The sequence below is a fragment of the Hippopotamus amphibius genome, chromosome 5, assembly GCF_030028045.1.
Source record: "Hippopotamus amphibius kiboko isolate mHipAmp2 chromosome 5, mHipAmp2.hap2, whole genome shotgun sequence".
In the NCBI taxonomy this organism is placed as follows: domain Eukaryota; kingdom Metazoa; phylum Chordata; class Mammalia; order Artiodactyla; family Hippopotamidae; genus Hippopotamus; species Hippopotamus amphibius.
The window spans coordinates 30,424,569-30,437,884 of NC_080190.1; the positions used below are offsets into that span (position 1 = coordinate 30,424,569).

The 13,316-nt window shown below is 44.0% G+C and overlaps 1 protein-coding gene across 3 annotated transcripts in view; it reads right to left on the reverse strand.

The window, feature by feature from the left end:
* Positions 1 to 12,127, reverse strand: part of CNNM1 (cyclin and CBS domain divalent metal cation transport mediator 1) — a 52,579-nt gene extending 40,452 nt beyond the window's left edge. For all 3 annotated transcript variants that reach the window (XM_057737550.1, XM_057737549.1, XM_057737548.1), the window contains exon 1: positions 10,564 to 12,127. In XM_057737550.1, coding sequence (XP_057593533.1) covers positions 10,564 to 12,127 — 1,564 coding nt within the window. The remainder of the gene's footprint in view (positions 1 to 10,563) is intronic.
* Positions 12,128 to 13,316: the final 1,189 nt, after the last annotated feature.

Here is a 13,316-nt window from a genome sequence, read left to right on the forward strand (position 1 = left end):
CTGGATCACAGAAAGTACTTGTTGCACAAAATGACTAACTAGATGCATTCATTTAACTAGATCATTGAGTTGAGAGGCAAATGGTGGAGTGTCTTACATGCTGTACAGGCATTGTCTTTAGCCTTCCCGTTAATCTTACAGCCTAGGATCAATATTGCCATTTTAAGAAGAAGGAAGGTAAGCCTCATTCAGAGTGGTAAAGTGACTCTCCCTAGTCACACAGCTGGTAAACAGAAGAGCTGGGCCCAGGTATCTGTGACTATGTCTGTGGCTCCACGGTCTGAGATGGCAAGTCACAGATGTGGCTTCTGGTTCTGCCTCAGTCGCTAACATTGAGCAGGACACTTGTGTCTCCAGATGGCAGCTGCCTCTTATACAAAAAGGGGATAAATTCTACTGACTTCACATGCATGGTGATGGCAAAATGATTTACTATTTGGAAAGATCTTTGCAAATGTAAATGCTTTGCAACTATAAGGGAATATCATCGCTAGTTTTATAATTTGTCTTTTCTGGGCTTCAGTTTTTTCTACCTTAAAATTAAAGGATGGGATCAGGTGATCTCCAAGGTGGTTTTCCTGGCTTTAAAATTCTATAGTTTTATAAGACTAAACAGTTCTAGGCTACAAAACAGTTTGGCTTAACAGGATGTTTCTTTGTGATGATATATGACATACCAGAATTTTAACAGTGCCAATAGTTACAGCCTTGTGAGTTTACAAAAGAGCTTGAACTCTAATGTTTGTATTTTAATATTAAAGAATAAGATGAGAGAAGTTACCTTGATACATGCTAGACTTTTTAAAAAATTTTATGGCAATCAAATCAAATCACTTCCTATCAAATCAGGAAGAGAAACACAAAAAAATGTTATCCTACCAGTCCTGCAGCAACTACCTTAATTTGGAAAAACAAAACAAGTCTCTTTCTCTAGTTTTAAAAAAAAGGCTGTACTTTGTAGTAATCCTGCTCTGCTTCATCAGAAATAGAGTAATCAATGCATTTAACACAAAAAATTTCTCAAGCCGCTAAAAGGCAATTATAAAAAAAACCCAGCCATGTCACCCAGAACACCATGGTAACCAGCATCACCAGGGCATGAAAAAATAGATGTTAGTCATTAGACTCTAAGCTGGTTGGCAGTTTGGCTTGCTAAGCAACACTGCAAAAATAGCAGAGTAACAACCCATTATCTGGAGGTCTGATTTTGCACGGTTTTGAGTCTGGTCCCAGAAGGAACTATCCCAGGTCTATACACCAACCCCATACCCGAGGCTCCCAGTCAAAGCCTAATTAACCATTTATTCAACAAATATTTATTGAAGCCTATTGTACACCAGGCACATGATTCCCAACACGTGTATTTACTTGGTTTCTCAGTTAAACAGAATCCACACAGAGTGTTTTGTGATGAGTGAGGTGGGGGCAGGGATTTGCTTGAGGCCAACTCAAAGAGAGCTAGCAGCTGACAGCCAGAGGACAGAGGAAGATTAAAAAGTAGACAGAGAACTGCTTTATAATACAGCATAAAGTAACTACACTCTCATGACCATGATCATGTGTCATAAAGAAAAGATTGTTATCTTTAGGGTCCTTTGTTAAGCAAGGCAGGAACAGATATAAAACATTTTAGAAATATCATCACCAAAAATGGTCAAAATATACAGTTCTGGCACTTGGAGGGAACATAAATTATGTTTGACAAACACCTCAATCTGTCTAGTTCCCTATTTTGCTGGAAGAAAAGCAACATTATAATCACTGCTTTACCAGCTTTTGAGTGTCGTCTCGGCTCCCTTTCTGCCTTTATTTTTCTAGCTCCAGCTCCTGCCTCAGCTAGAAAGCCCCTTCCCTTCATAACTGCTTATCAGAGTCCCCCTTCATTCACTTCCTCAGAGAAGTTTTCCCCGATCCTCCCAGGGAATTATTTCTCCCTTCCCCCCTCACCCATAGATGCTGTCCGGATGCCCTTGCCTGTACCCCAGGCTGCTTTGTATCATTTTCATCAGGGCCCTTTCTCTGTTCATGCTCCTGGATATTTCCATCCATATCCATCTCCTGCAGCCCTGTTAGCCCAGCATTCAGATAACGTCGGTTAAGGGAAGGTTGGTCGGTAGAGGTGGCGCTTTCCCTAATGGGTGTTGAACGGTCCAGGAACCCTCCATGGCACCCACATAGCCCTCTTTGCTCAGAGCCTTTGCATGTCTGTTCTCTTCTCATGGAAAGCTCTGGTGAACTCCTCTCCACCCTTTAGGATTCAGTGCAAATATCACTTGGGGAGGGGGGAGTTTATCCTAACCTGTAAGACCAGGTCAGGGACCCCTATTATATGCTCTCATAGCTCCCTATACTTTTTCTTCAAATCACTTGTCTTCATTTGTAATTGTTTATTGATTAGTGTATATCTCCCTATTAGCACCAGGAGTGCTGGAAGCCTCACACAGAATAATGTCATAGGGAGGGAAGGAAGGAAGGAAGGAAGGGAGGGAGGGAGGGAGGGAGGGAAGAGAGGGAATGAGGGAAGGAGAAATTGAAAAGAATCTCAGTTTGGAAAGGAAGAGGCAGCAGAAAACAGAGAATTGAGAGTTTTTATCGAAGGTCCAGGGGTCACCAAATGTGGACCCAGAGGTAAACCAGTTTAAGAGAGTGCTAGGAAAATTCAGACCCCATCCCCTGAAACACCAAATGCTTTAAGGGAGCCAGAAACACAACCAAATGAATTCAGTTGTTAAGAAATGGAATTGAGGTGAGCTACTATATTCTCCAAATAAAAGAGGACTCACAAAGCATGATAAAAAAGAGGAAATGGAATTTGGCTGCAGCCTGTGGGATTTAGATTAGATAAAAAGATAGTCTGATAACAAAGGCTGTTATGCCCTGGAAAGGATAACTAAATCTTAAAAAAAAAAAAAAAGTGTGAATTAGATTCTCTCTCAGGTTTTTCAGTGCCCCTTCCAGCTCAGATTCTCTTGTTACTTGGTATTTCTACTGCCAGGCTAAAAAAAACAATTATTGCATAACGATATTGCAACAATCACAATGAAAAATTGCAAAGAAAGAAACATAAACCAGCAGTTTTAGCATCTTGTCTAATTAATTATTTTCACCTTTCCTTGTTTCCTTTTGTTCTTCCTCCCTACATGGACTATGCTTTGCTTACTGTTTACTCTAATTATGATTTAGAAGGTAAACATCTCACTCTAAATTTTACCAATTATTATTTAGCAATATTTAACACATTTTAAAGCATATTACATCTAATTATACCAGTGAATTATAACTTTGAGTGAAATAACTTTTTATTTTCTTTTATAGAGGACAAACAATAGAACACTAACATTGCGGCAGCTTTATTTTTTTAGAATTAAGCAGTGGGATGACTATTTTTCCTGCTAAAATAGCTCACACCAGAATTTGAAGTGAAACACTGACTTTTCAACCAGATTATTCCTCAGTGAAAATGTTACATTGTGTGTTGGTGCCAGAAGCACTTACTGGCTGGTTGGATGTACTTTACACAGAACAAACCACATTCAGTAGAACCAAAAATTGAAGTGGATATTTTTCAGCCCCATAATGGCTGCTCACTGTCTTTCTTGTTCGGGGCAGTATTCCCAGGTCCCACCTCAATGCCTGGCCCAATGCAGGAGTTCAATAAATATTCACTGAATGAATGAATGAGCAAAGACTGTATGAAAACTGCAATAGGCCATTTTACATAATTTTAGATGACTATGCTCGCCTATAGATAGAGTAACCCAACATTATATGGATTCTGCTGTCTTTTGTTTAGGAAGATGTTGTTACTAACCCAGCAGAGCTATATTGTTTAACCAGGTTAAATGCCAGCGCTATGGTGCCCAGAGGCCTTCAACTTGGGAACAATGCTTTTTTTCCTTCTCCCTGTTGTCTATACAAGATTAGTTTTCTCCTAAAAAGAATCCAATATATAGAATAGTAAACTTTAGAAATTAATTCAATAAATCTCTAAGGCTGCATTTTATAAATTAGTCTTCCCAAATTATAGAATTCAATCTCAAGGAGACTACTGTGAAAATAATACCATCATATCAAAAAATCACTCTGAGGATTAGAATGGGATATTTGATTTGTGGAAGAAGGCAAGACCATGGGGTTTTTCTTTCTTTCTTTCTTTTTTTTTCTGTTTAAGAATTTGATTAGGGTTGTTATTGCATGCAATGTATTTTTAACATGACAAAATATTAAAAGCTATTTTTTCAGGACAATGGGATGATTATCTTCAGGTGATTATCATACATTGTTCTATATTTTTCAATTTTCTATAATGAATAAATATAGAAATTTATAAATTTTAGTAAACACTTTATAAAAGCAAAATAACCCTATCATTATTACTCTCTTCTCCATATTCTCATTGCATGTTCATATTTCTAATACTGGATGTTTGCTTTAATGATTTACATACCAGTCTGTCTTATCCACATACTTATATGCTGAGCTATGACTTGTGAAATGTAACATTGTTGGAAGCTGGGGGGATAGGTGAGTCCAGCCTGCCTTCTAGCTTTAGGAAGTGGAAAGCTAGTCTCTCATTAGGCTGAAGGCTCTTTGGGAGCAGGGATTGTATTTCATACCTCCAATTCTTCTCACAGTGCTTTGAAAAGGGTTAAATAATTGCTACCTAAAGAAGTAAAGAAACATAATATAATACATAACACTTTTCTTCTAACATATAAAATTTGACTTTGTCCTTCTGCATGGTCCAAAGTGATGGGGCTGGAGATAATGCATGATTCATTTATTTGAGGTCTGCAGATCCCTTCCATTATATTAAAGTTTAACTCCTTCTAGTCATTCATTCAGTCATCCAGTAACGATTTATTGAAAACTTACTGTCATATCCATTGTTAGGTGCCACAAGCTACAAAGGTAGATAAGATGGTCTCTGTCCTCCAGATGCTCATTATACAGATGGGCAGCACTTTTCAACAGATACTAACAATGCAGCCTGTTAGTTCAATAATAGAGATATTGAACAATTACGTTGACCAAACTGGGGTTTATAGGAGAAGTTTTGCAGCGGAGGTGGCCCCTGTGCTAAGTGTTAAAGGAGGGGTTAGAGTAGGCATTAGTCTGGTAATGTACATTCCTGACAAAGAGGACAGCATGAGTAAAGAGACAAAGGCAAATAACACAGTGTGGCCATGGAGTTTGCATTGCTGGAGCATAAAGCTGTGGAAGTGATGAGAGATGAGTCTGCAGGGGAGGGTGGGGAGCAGGTTATGACGGTACAGCTTAGACTTCATCCTGCAAGCAGTGGGGAGTGCAGAAGTGTGTGAAGCAGGGGATGATGTCACCAGAGATTATTTATTGGCACTGGAGAGGATGGATTTGAGGGTGAAAAAAACTGGAGGAAGTGGAACTTCTCTGGAGGCATTTGCACAAATGAGTACATAATAGATTTGTGTTTATATTCAATAATCATAGCTAACACTTCTTTAGCATTTATTATATGACAGTTACTAAATAAGCAATGTTATGCAATATTGTCTTAATCCTTCAAACAACCCTATGAGTAAATACTATTATTACACTTATTTTATAGCTAATGAAGCAAAGAGTTAAAAAACTTGTCCAAGGTCATGATGCAAAAGCTTATGCTCTTAATTCCTATCTCATTTGTTTAATTTCTGTCTCCTGTATTAGAATGAAAGCTCCATTCAGACAGGGACCATATTGGTGGTGTTCTCCACTGCGCCTACACGATAGGTATATAGTAACTATTTGTTGAATAAAATTAATGAATAACCTAAGTGGAAGAAATAGTGGATAAAGTTATGTACAGGTACAAGAAATATTTTGGATGCAATATTGGCAATTTTTTGCAGACTTTGTTCCAAATATTTGGCTGACTTTGGACATTAATATGGACTGAATGTTTGTGTCCTTCCCCTCTCCAATTTAACATGTTGAAGCCCGAAACTCCAGTGGGCCTCTAAGGTTAAATAAGATAATAAGGGTAGGGCCCTACCCAAAATGATTGGTGTTTTTATAAAAAGAAGAGACCAGAGCTGTTTCCTTCGCTCCCTGTGCGTGTGCACTAAGGAAAGGCCATGTGAGGACACAGTGAGAAGGTAGCTGTCTGAAAGCCAAGAAAAGAGCTCTCATCAGAAACCAAATCAGCTGGAACCTTGATCTTGGACTTCTTGCCTCCAGAACAGTGAGAAAATAAATTTCTGTTGTTTAAGCCATTCAGTCTGATATTTTGTTGTGGCAGCTCAAAAGGACTAAAACAGCGATTAGTAGGATGAGGATGGGGAATGAAGGAGAGGTTTCTAGCCTGGTAGCCTGGGGGCGCAGTGGTGCAGCTAATTGGGGTAGAGAACCTGGGAAAAGGAAAGGTTGGTTATGGTCAATGGAACAACACTAATTATTCTGTACTTAAGGTTCACCTCACTCAAACATATAATTGAAATTAGCTATTTAAGATCATTTATTCAATAAACATTTATTCATCCTCTAGTCATGATGGCCACTGTGTTTGTCCTGAGCATACACAAAGTAAGCAAGATTTATTCTCCACCCTTAAGGACCTCACAGTCCAGTGGGGAGAAGTATTGTTTGTTTTTGTAAAACTAGCATGCTTGCTCTCCTTTTCTCCCACTTCTAAAGACCTAGAGCTCATAAGAAACATATAGAGAAAATCCCATACGAATAAGAGCTTTGGAATTACGAGACCGGGACTTGAATCTGGGCCTTGGAATATACCAGGTGAGTGATGACCTTAGGCAGGACAAGTAACCCTTATGGTTTTTATGGTCCTCACCTATGCCTGCAGGGTTGTTTTAAGGAGAAGGGAGGTAGGTAGAAATGTTTTGTAACATGCAGTTGCGTGTTAGCAATTACTGTAATTATAAAAAGCTACATTTCCAACCTGCAGCCACTGGAGGTGAATCAGTCATGGGTAGCAAGTCAGAGGTAAAAGGCCCGCTTTGAACCCTTTGGGTCGCAGGAGTTTTGGGATGGGAGATGGAATGAGACTGGTGTGGTGGAAAAAAAGAACCGGCTTTGGGGTCCTGTGACCTGGTTCAAATCACAATTCAGTCAGTTATTAGCTATGGAAAGTTGAGCAGGTCAGATAATTGACCTGAGCTTTAGCTTCGTCATCTGTAAAATGGAGTTAATAATACGTACCCAGGAGAGTTGTTCTGAGTATGTTCAGGGGTTGGCGTGGTGCCTGGCAAGGCTGTCGCTCAATTAATGGTAACCGTTGTTCCTATTAAAATTACCATTTTCCTCTCCTACCTCCTAAGGGGTTTGTTTAGACGGTAAGTTACTTGAAGTACAAGGAAGTAAGGGAAATGGAAGGGCTAGTATGACTTGCTTAAAATGTTATTTTTAAAGGTAAAGAAAAGTAGTTCAACTCAGCTTTCCTCTCCTAACCTATGATGCAAACATAACTCTTACAGAAAATGACCACCGTATTATATGGCTTGGAGCCAGAGAACACCGACTTTAATAATTATACCTTGTATTTACTCTATTCTAAGTTAATCTACCAATTATTGTTAATACGGTTCTCTGAAGGCAATGCTTCTCAAAATTTAATGTACACACGAGTCACTTAGGGACTTGCTAAAATGCAGATTCTTATTCAGTAAGGCATGAAAACCTGCATTTCTAAAAAGGTCCCAGGTGAGGCCCATGCTGCTGGTTCGCAGACCACACTTTGAGGGAGGAGCAAGGCTCTAAAGGGGCGTGGAAATATCTTCCTTGGTGTGGTAATGGCTTGCTTCTCTTTAGTGATTTAGCTAATTGCAAACTAACCACTTAACTGATAGAACACTACCAAGCCCTTCCTAGACCAGATTTAGAAATTCTGCAACAGGACTCATTTCTGATCAATATTGACTTCTTTGAGCAGCCTACTATGTGCAAGGCACAGTGCAAGGTGCTGGAGATACAGAGGTTAGTAAGACACAATTTCTGCTCCAGAAGACTGCCTTTATTCTAACACTGTCCACCCTTGTAGACTGTTAACTTTCTGAGGACAGTCTTATTGTCTCCCCTGTTGCCTAGCACTATAGAGATGCTCAGTGAATGCTAAATGAATGAATGAATGAGTTCCCAGGAATTTCATTAAAAATGTCTGGCAGAGAAAGACAAATGCTGTATGATATCACTTATATGTGGAATCTAAAAAATAAAACAAGCTAGTGAATATAACAAAAAGAAACAGGCTCAGATATGGAGAACAAACTGGTGGCTACCAGTGGGGAGAGGAAGCAGGAGGGGGCACAATAGAGGTGGGGTACTAAGAGCTACAAATTATGTATGAAATAAATAAGCTACATGGGTATATAGTACAAAACAAGGAACACAGCCAATATTTACAATAACTATAAATGGATGTAGTCTTTAAAAATTGTGCATCACTATGTTGTACACCTGAAACTTATAGAATATTGTGCATCAACTATACCTCAGGAAAAGAAAAAATCTTGTCTGGCAGCAAAGGACAATGAACACTATCTTAGCTATCACATGTAAGAGGTGGTTAAATTAAAAAGGGGCTGATAGGGTGAGCCTTAATCCAATCTGACTGGTGTCCTTATAAGAAAAGGACACACAGAGAGACTCCAGGGATGAGCACACACACACACCGAGGGGCAACCATGTAAGGACACAGCAAGTAGGCAGCCATCCGCAAGCCAAGGAGAGTGGCTTCAGAAGAAACCAAACCTGCTGGCACCTTGATCTTGGACTTACAGCCTCCAGAACTGTGAGAAAATAAATTTCTGTCGTTTAAGCCACTCAGTCTATGGTATTTTGTTATGGCAACCCTAGCGAGCAAATACAGATTTTCACAGCTTTTATGGCCAGAACCACGACTCCCTTCTGTAGGGTACACAAAATGTAAGAAAAATGCGAAGAGTGGACGGATGAACCTCCAAGTGTAATGGGAATGAGTCATGGAAGGACTGCGGGGAGACAGATAGAAGAGGGGGAGACAGTAGCCCGGATGGGGCTAAAATAGCTGCAATATATATATACATTTCCTTCCCCCTCTCATGATACCAACACAAAGTGCAGGGCTAGTTCTCTCTCCAAATCTGAGACGGAAAGTAGCTTTTTGACTTTTTCCCCCTTCTCAGGTTACGTTTTGATATTTAACACAATTTCACTTGTCTAAAAATATGGTGGCAGGAGGAGGACTCCAGGTTTCTCTCTGTATGCAAAGTCTTCATATACAAAGAGTACCTGTGCTGATAAGGTAATGAGATTGAATTTTTGACAAACAAAAATATGTCAAAAACACACAGCCAAATGAGAGTCCTGCTAGCCACAGAGAAGGTACATTTGAAATCTGATTCTAAAGTCGGGATTAATTTTTTCCTTGGTTTTGTTTTCAATAAACATGCCAACTCATAAGTACAGATGAAAGTCTCTTTCAAAATAGTTATCCTGGGAGGTTCTACACTTGTTCTAACCATGTCACTGTTCTCAAATCATTTCTGGAATTGCTTTCAGGGTCTGTGAGATAGTCTTCTGAAGGCTCTCAATGGTGACTCTTTAAGGTAGATTTGATTTTCAAAAACAACCAAGGGTCCTTCTGGGTCAACTCTGGTTAACTAGGGGGACTGGCCAAACTGTGTAATGTCAAGAGGATTGACCCTAAAGTATCCAGGCTGATTTTTCTGGAGTGAATTGTTCTTAACCCCAGAAGGCAGTTTCCAAAGGCAAACCCCAGATATGGAGTAAACATGTTATAGGCATGATGTCAAGGGCAGGAGATGTGACTGCTCTGAAGGAAACCCAATTCATTTGGATATGCAGGTTTTTTAGTGATTCCCTTTATCAGAATATTTTCTCTGGTCTAGATCTACCTTACTTTATGGGACCAGGGTTCCCAGAAGTACAAGGACCTCACTGCCTTAGCCAACTTTCAGTCTCCAATCTGGGTACTTGATGTGTGTTCAACGCATAGTTGATGGAAAGATCAATATGGTGGAAGAATGGCTAAGGTGTCTGGGGCTTACTCTATGTGATTCAAAGGGCAGAACTAGGAGCCAGAGAGAAGCTCTGGAGACATAAATTGCTGCTCCGTGTAAGAAATACGTTGTCAGCAGCTGGAGCTGTCCAGCAATGGAGTTTGCCCTGGAATGGGAAATGTTGAGCTTCCCACCCAGAGAGGAGTTCAAAGCAAAGACTGCTTATGGGAACTCTTAGAGGCTCCCCCTCCAATGGGGAGCTATGCAGTGCCCTCCAAGGGCTATCCCTTGAATCCTATCCTCACAATACCTGGCAACTGGTAGGCCCTGAAAAAACCCTGGAATGGAATGAATGAGGAATGCCGGGCATATTGTGAGCCAAGTAAAAGGGGAAGAGACAGGGACTCAAGCATTCTCAAGTAAGGTGGGGAGAAGTAAAATGAAAAGACCCAGGGAGCCATGAGGTAAGGCCTTCTCTCCCACCATAGGAGAGAAGCTGCTTAGGGTACCTGAAGCCCCACGTGTTTATGAAAGGGTAATACTTTTGAAGGGGGTAGGAGTTGAGGGAGGAGATAGACCACATGCTCACCCTTCTTAAACTCCTCCAGCACCGTGTCCAGCCTGGTATCACTGAAGACGCAGTGCAGGGGCCGGTTGTAGAAACGGGTGACCGTGAGGAGCGGCGTGCAGTCGTCGGGATCCACGAAGGCCAAGTCCTTGACAAACAGAATGTCCACAATGTTGTGCCGCTGATCGCCCTCGTACACGGGGATGCGAGTGTAGCCGCTGCGCAGGATCTCGGAGACAGTGGCGAAATCCAGCACAGCGTCGGAGCGCAGCATGAAGCAGTCCCCAAGGGGGGTCAGCACCTCCTCCACCACCTTGGTGCGCAGCTCCAGGGCGCCCTGGATGATGTTGAGCTCCTCTTTCACCAGGTCACTGTAAGGGTCCGCGGCCCGCAGGGTCTCCAGCAGCTTCTCCCGCGTGTAGAAAGTGCTGATTTCCTGGCGCAGCGCCCAGTCCAGCAGGCGGCCCAGCGGGTAGCACAGGGGAAAGGCGGCCGCCATCAGGAGCCGGGTCAGGCACACGCTGTGTGAGGCGATGGCCAGCCCATGCCGCGAACACACTGAGTAGGGGCAGATCTCAGCACCCAGGAACACGGCGCCGGTGCACACGAGCGCCGGCAGCCACGGGAAGTGAATCCCCGCGTCGCCGTAGTCTTCCCCGGTGTCCCCGACGCCCGGCGGCAGCGACGCGTACAGCCAGCCCGCCAGGGCCGCGTTGGCTCCGGCTTGGCCCAGGAGCAGGGTGCAGAGCAGATGGGTCCCCCTGCCGCGCACGGCCTGCACTCGGCGCGCCTGCTCCTGCTCGGCGGCCGAGCCGCTGTTCCGCAGCACCCGTAACTCCACCGGGTCCAGCGAGAGCAGGCTCAGGCGCAGGCCGCTGAACAGGGCAGACAGGGCGAGCAGCAGGAGCGCTCCGAGCGCCCGCAGCCACGCGGGGGGCAGCAGGTCTCCGCCCGGGCCGTAGAGCCGCGGGCGGACGCGCAGCAGGAAGCCGCCGGCGGCGCCGTGGTGGTGCCAGGCGCGCCCGTCCCAGGCGCACAGCGAGAAGAGCTTCCCGCCACCGCCCGCGCCGCCTCGCTCTGCCTCGCCCTTACGCAGTTCCCGCACCCGCACCTGGACTAGAGCTGAGCCCGCCACGCCTCCGGGACGCAGGGGCCCCAGGACCTCCACGTCCGATGCCCAGTCGCTCTGCTCGCGGCAGCGCTGAGACCCCGGGGGGCGCGTGGGGACGGCGCTGGGTACCGCGCCGCTTCCGCCCGGAGGCTCCTCGATAAACACGAGCCGTGGAGCCCAGTCACCGGTGCCGTTCTCCCCCGGGGAAAGGGTGGGTGCGGGCACCGGCGCCACGGGCGCCGCGGGCCCGGGCTGGAAATAGACGCGCAGGAGGAAGCTGGTGCCTTCGGCGGCGCGCAGGGTGCCCCCCTCCAGAGACACGCGGCCTCCAGCGGTGTCCTCGGGCCGCAGGCCCAGCAGCCAGGCGGCGGCGGCCGGGGGCCGAGGGGACAGGGAAAAGAAGAGCAGGAGCACAGCGCCCCGGCTGCAGCAGTCTCGGAGCCTGACACCAACCGCTGCTGCAGCCACCGCCATCCTGCACCCGGCGCGGCTGCACGTGATACTGCAGAAAGCCGAGCGAGAGCTGGAGGGAGGAGGAGCCGGGAACCTGGCCCCAGGCAGGTCACCACGTGTACGCACCCCCGCGCGCGTGAGCTGGAGGCGGTGGGGGTTCAGACCCTGACCGGGCGGTGGGTCCCCGTGGGAGGCTGGAGATGGTCACGCATCACTGCATGGTGCGTGACCACCACGCACTTGGGTACAGCACAGTTGCAGCCTAGAGAAAGGTTGTCTTGGAGCATGGCCTCCTAGTCCAGCAGAAGGGCGCCCCTCGGCGAACTCCTACCCGGCAGTAATTCCCTTCTGGTCCTGCCACTTCACCATTGGCCGGGGGAATTTCCCAGCGTTTCGCTTCTCCTCCTGCCTCTTGCGTTCCCCCTTCTGGTCAAAAGATATTCTGGAGACAAGTCTTGAATCTGTGTTTGGTCTCAACTCCAGCTGACCTTTCATGTTTTAAAAACTGACAAATTACTTAGGTTAAATTCCTTGTTAAGATCCAAGGGTCCATTAATAAGAAACTGTTGAATTAAGTTATGATACCACTGTGTGATGGAATACTACTCAGCAGGAAAAAATAATGATGTGGATCCATGTGTTCGTGATATGGAAATATCTCCAAAATAATAGTTGAAAAATAGCAAGGTGCACAACAGTGTGTATAATAAGCTACTGTTTGTATTACAAGTATCTAAGTATAAATATGTATGTACATATATACATATATAAAATATTAGATTTAATATGCAGAGGATACACAAGAAATTTCTAATACTGTTCACCTCTGGGGTGAAATACAATACCAAAAGCAGGAAATTAGCATTGCTATAATGTGTGTGTATAGTTCTGTATCATCTTACCACGTGTATAGATTTATATAATCATTGCTGCAATCAAAATGCAGAACTGTTCTGTCATCATAAAGAGCTAGGAGGGAGACATTTTACTGAATTCGTTGTATTGTTTGAACTTACCATGGGCATGGTTCTTTATTTTTACTTTTATGCATTTATTTTAGGAATTTATATAGTAAAATTCACTTGGTGTACTGTTCTATGAATTTTGACAAATATTCATGTAACTATCACAATCAAAAATAGTGCCATTGTCCTCCAATATTCCCTCTTACATCTCGTTGGGGTCAACTCTCCTCCCATTTCATCCTTTG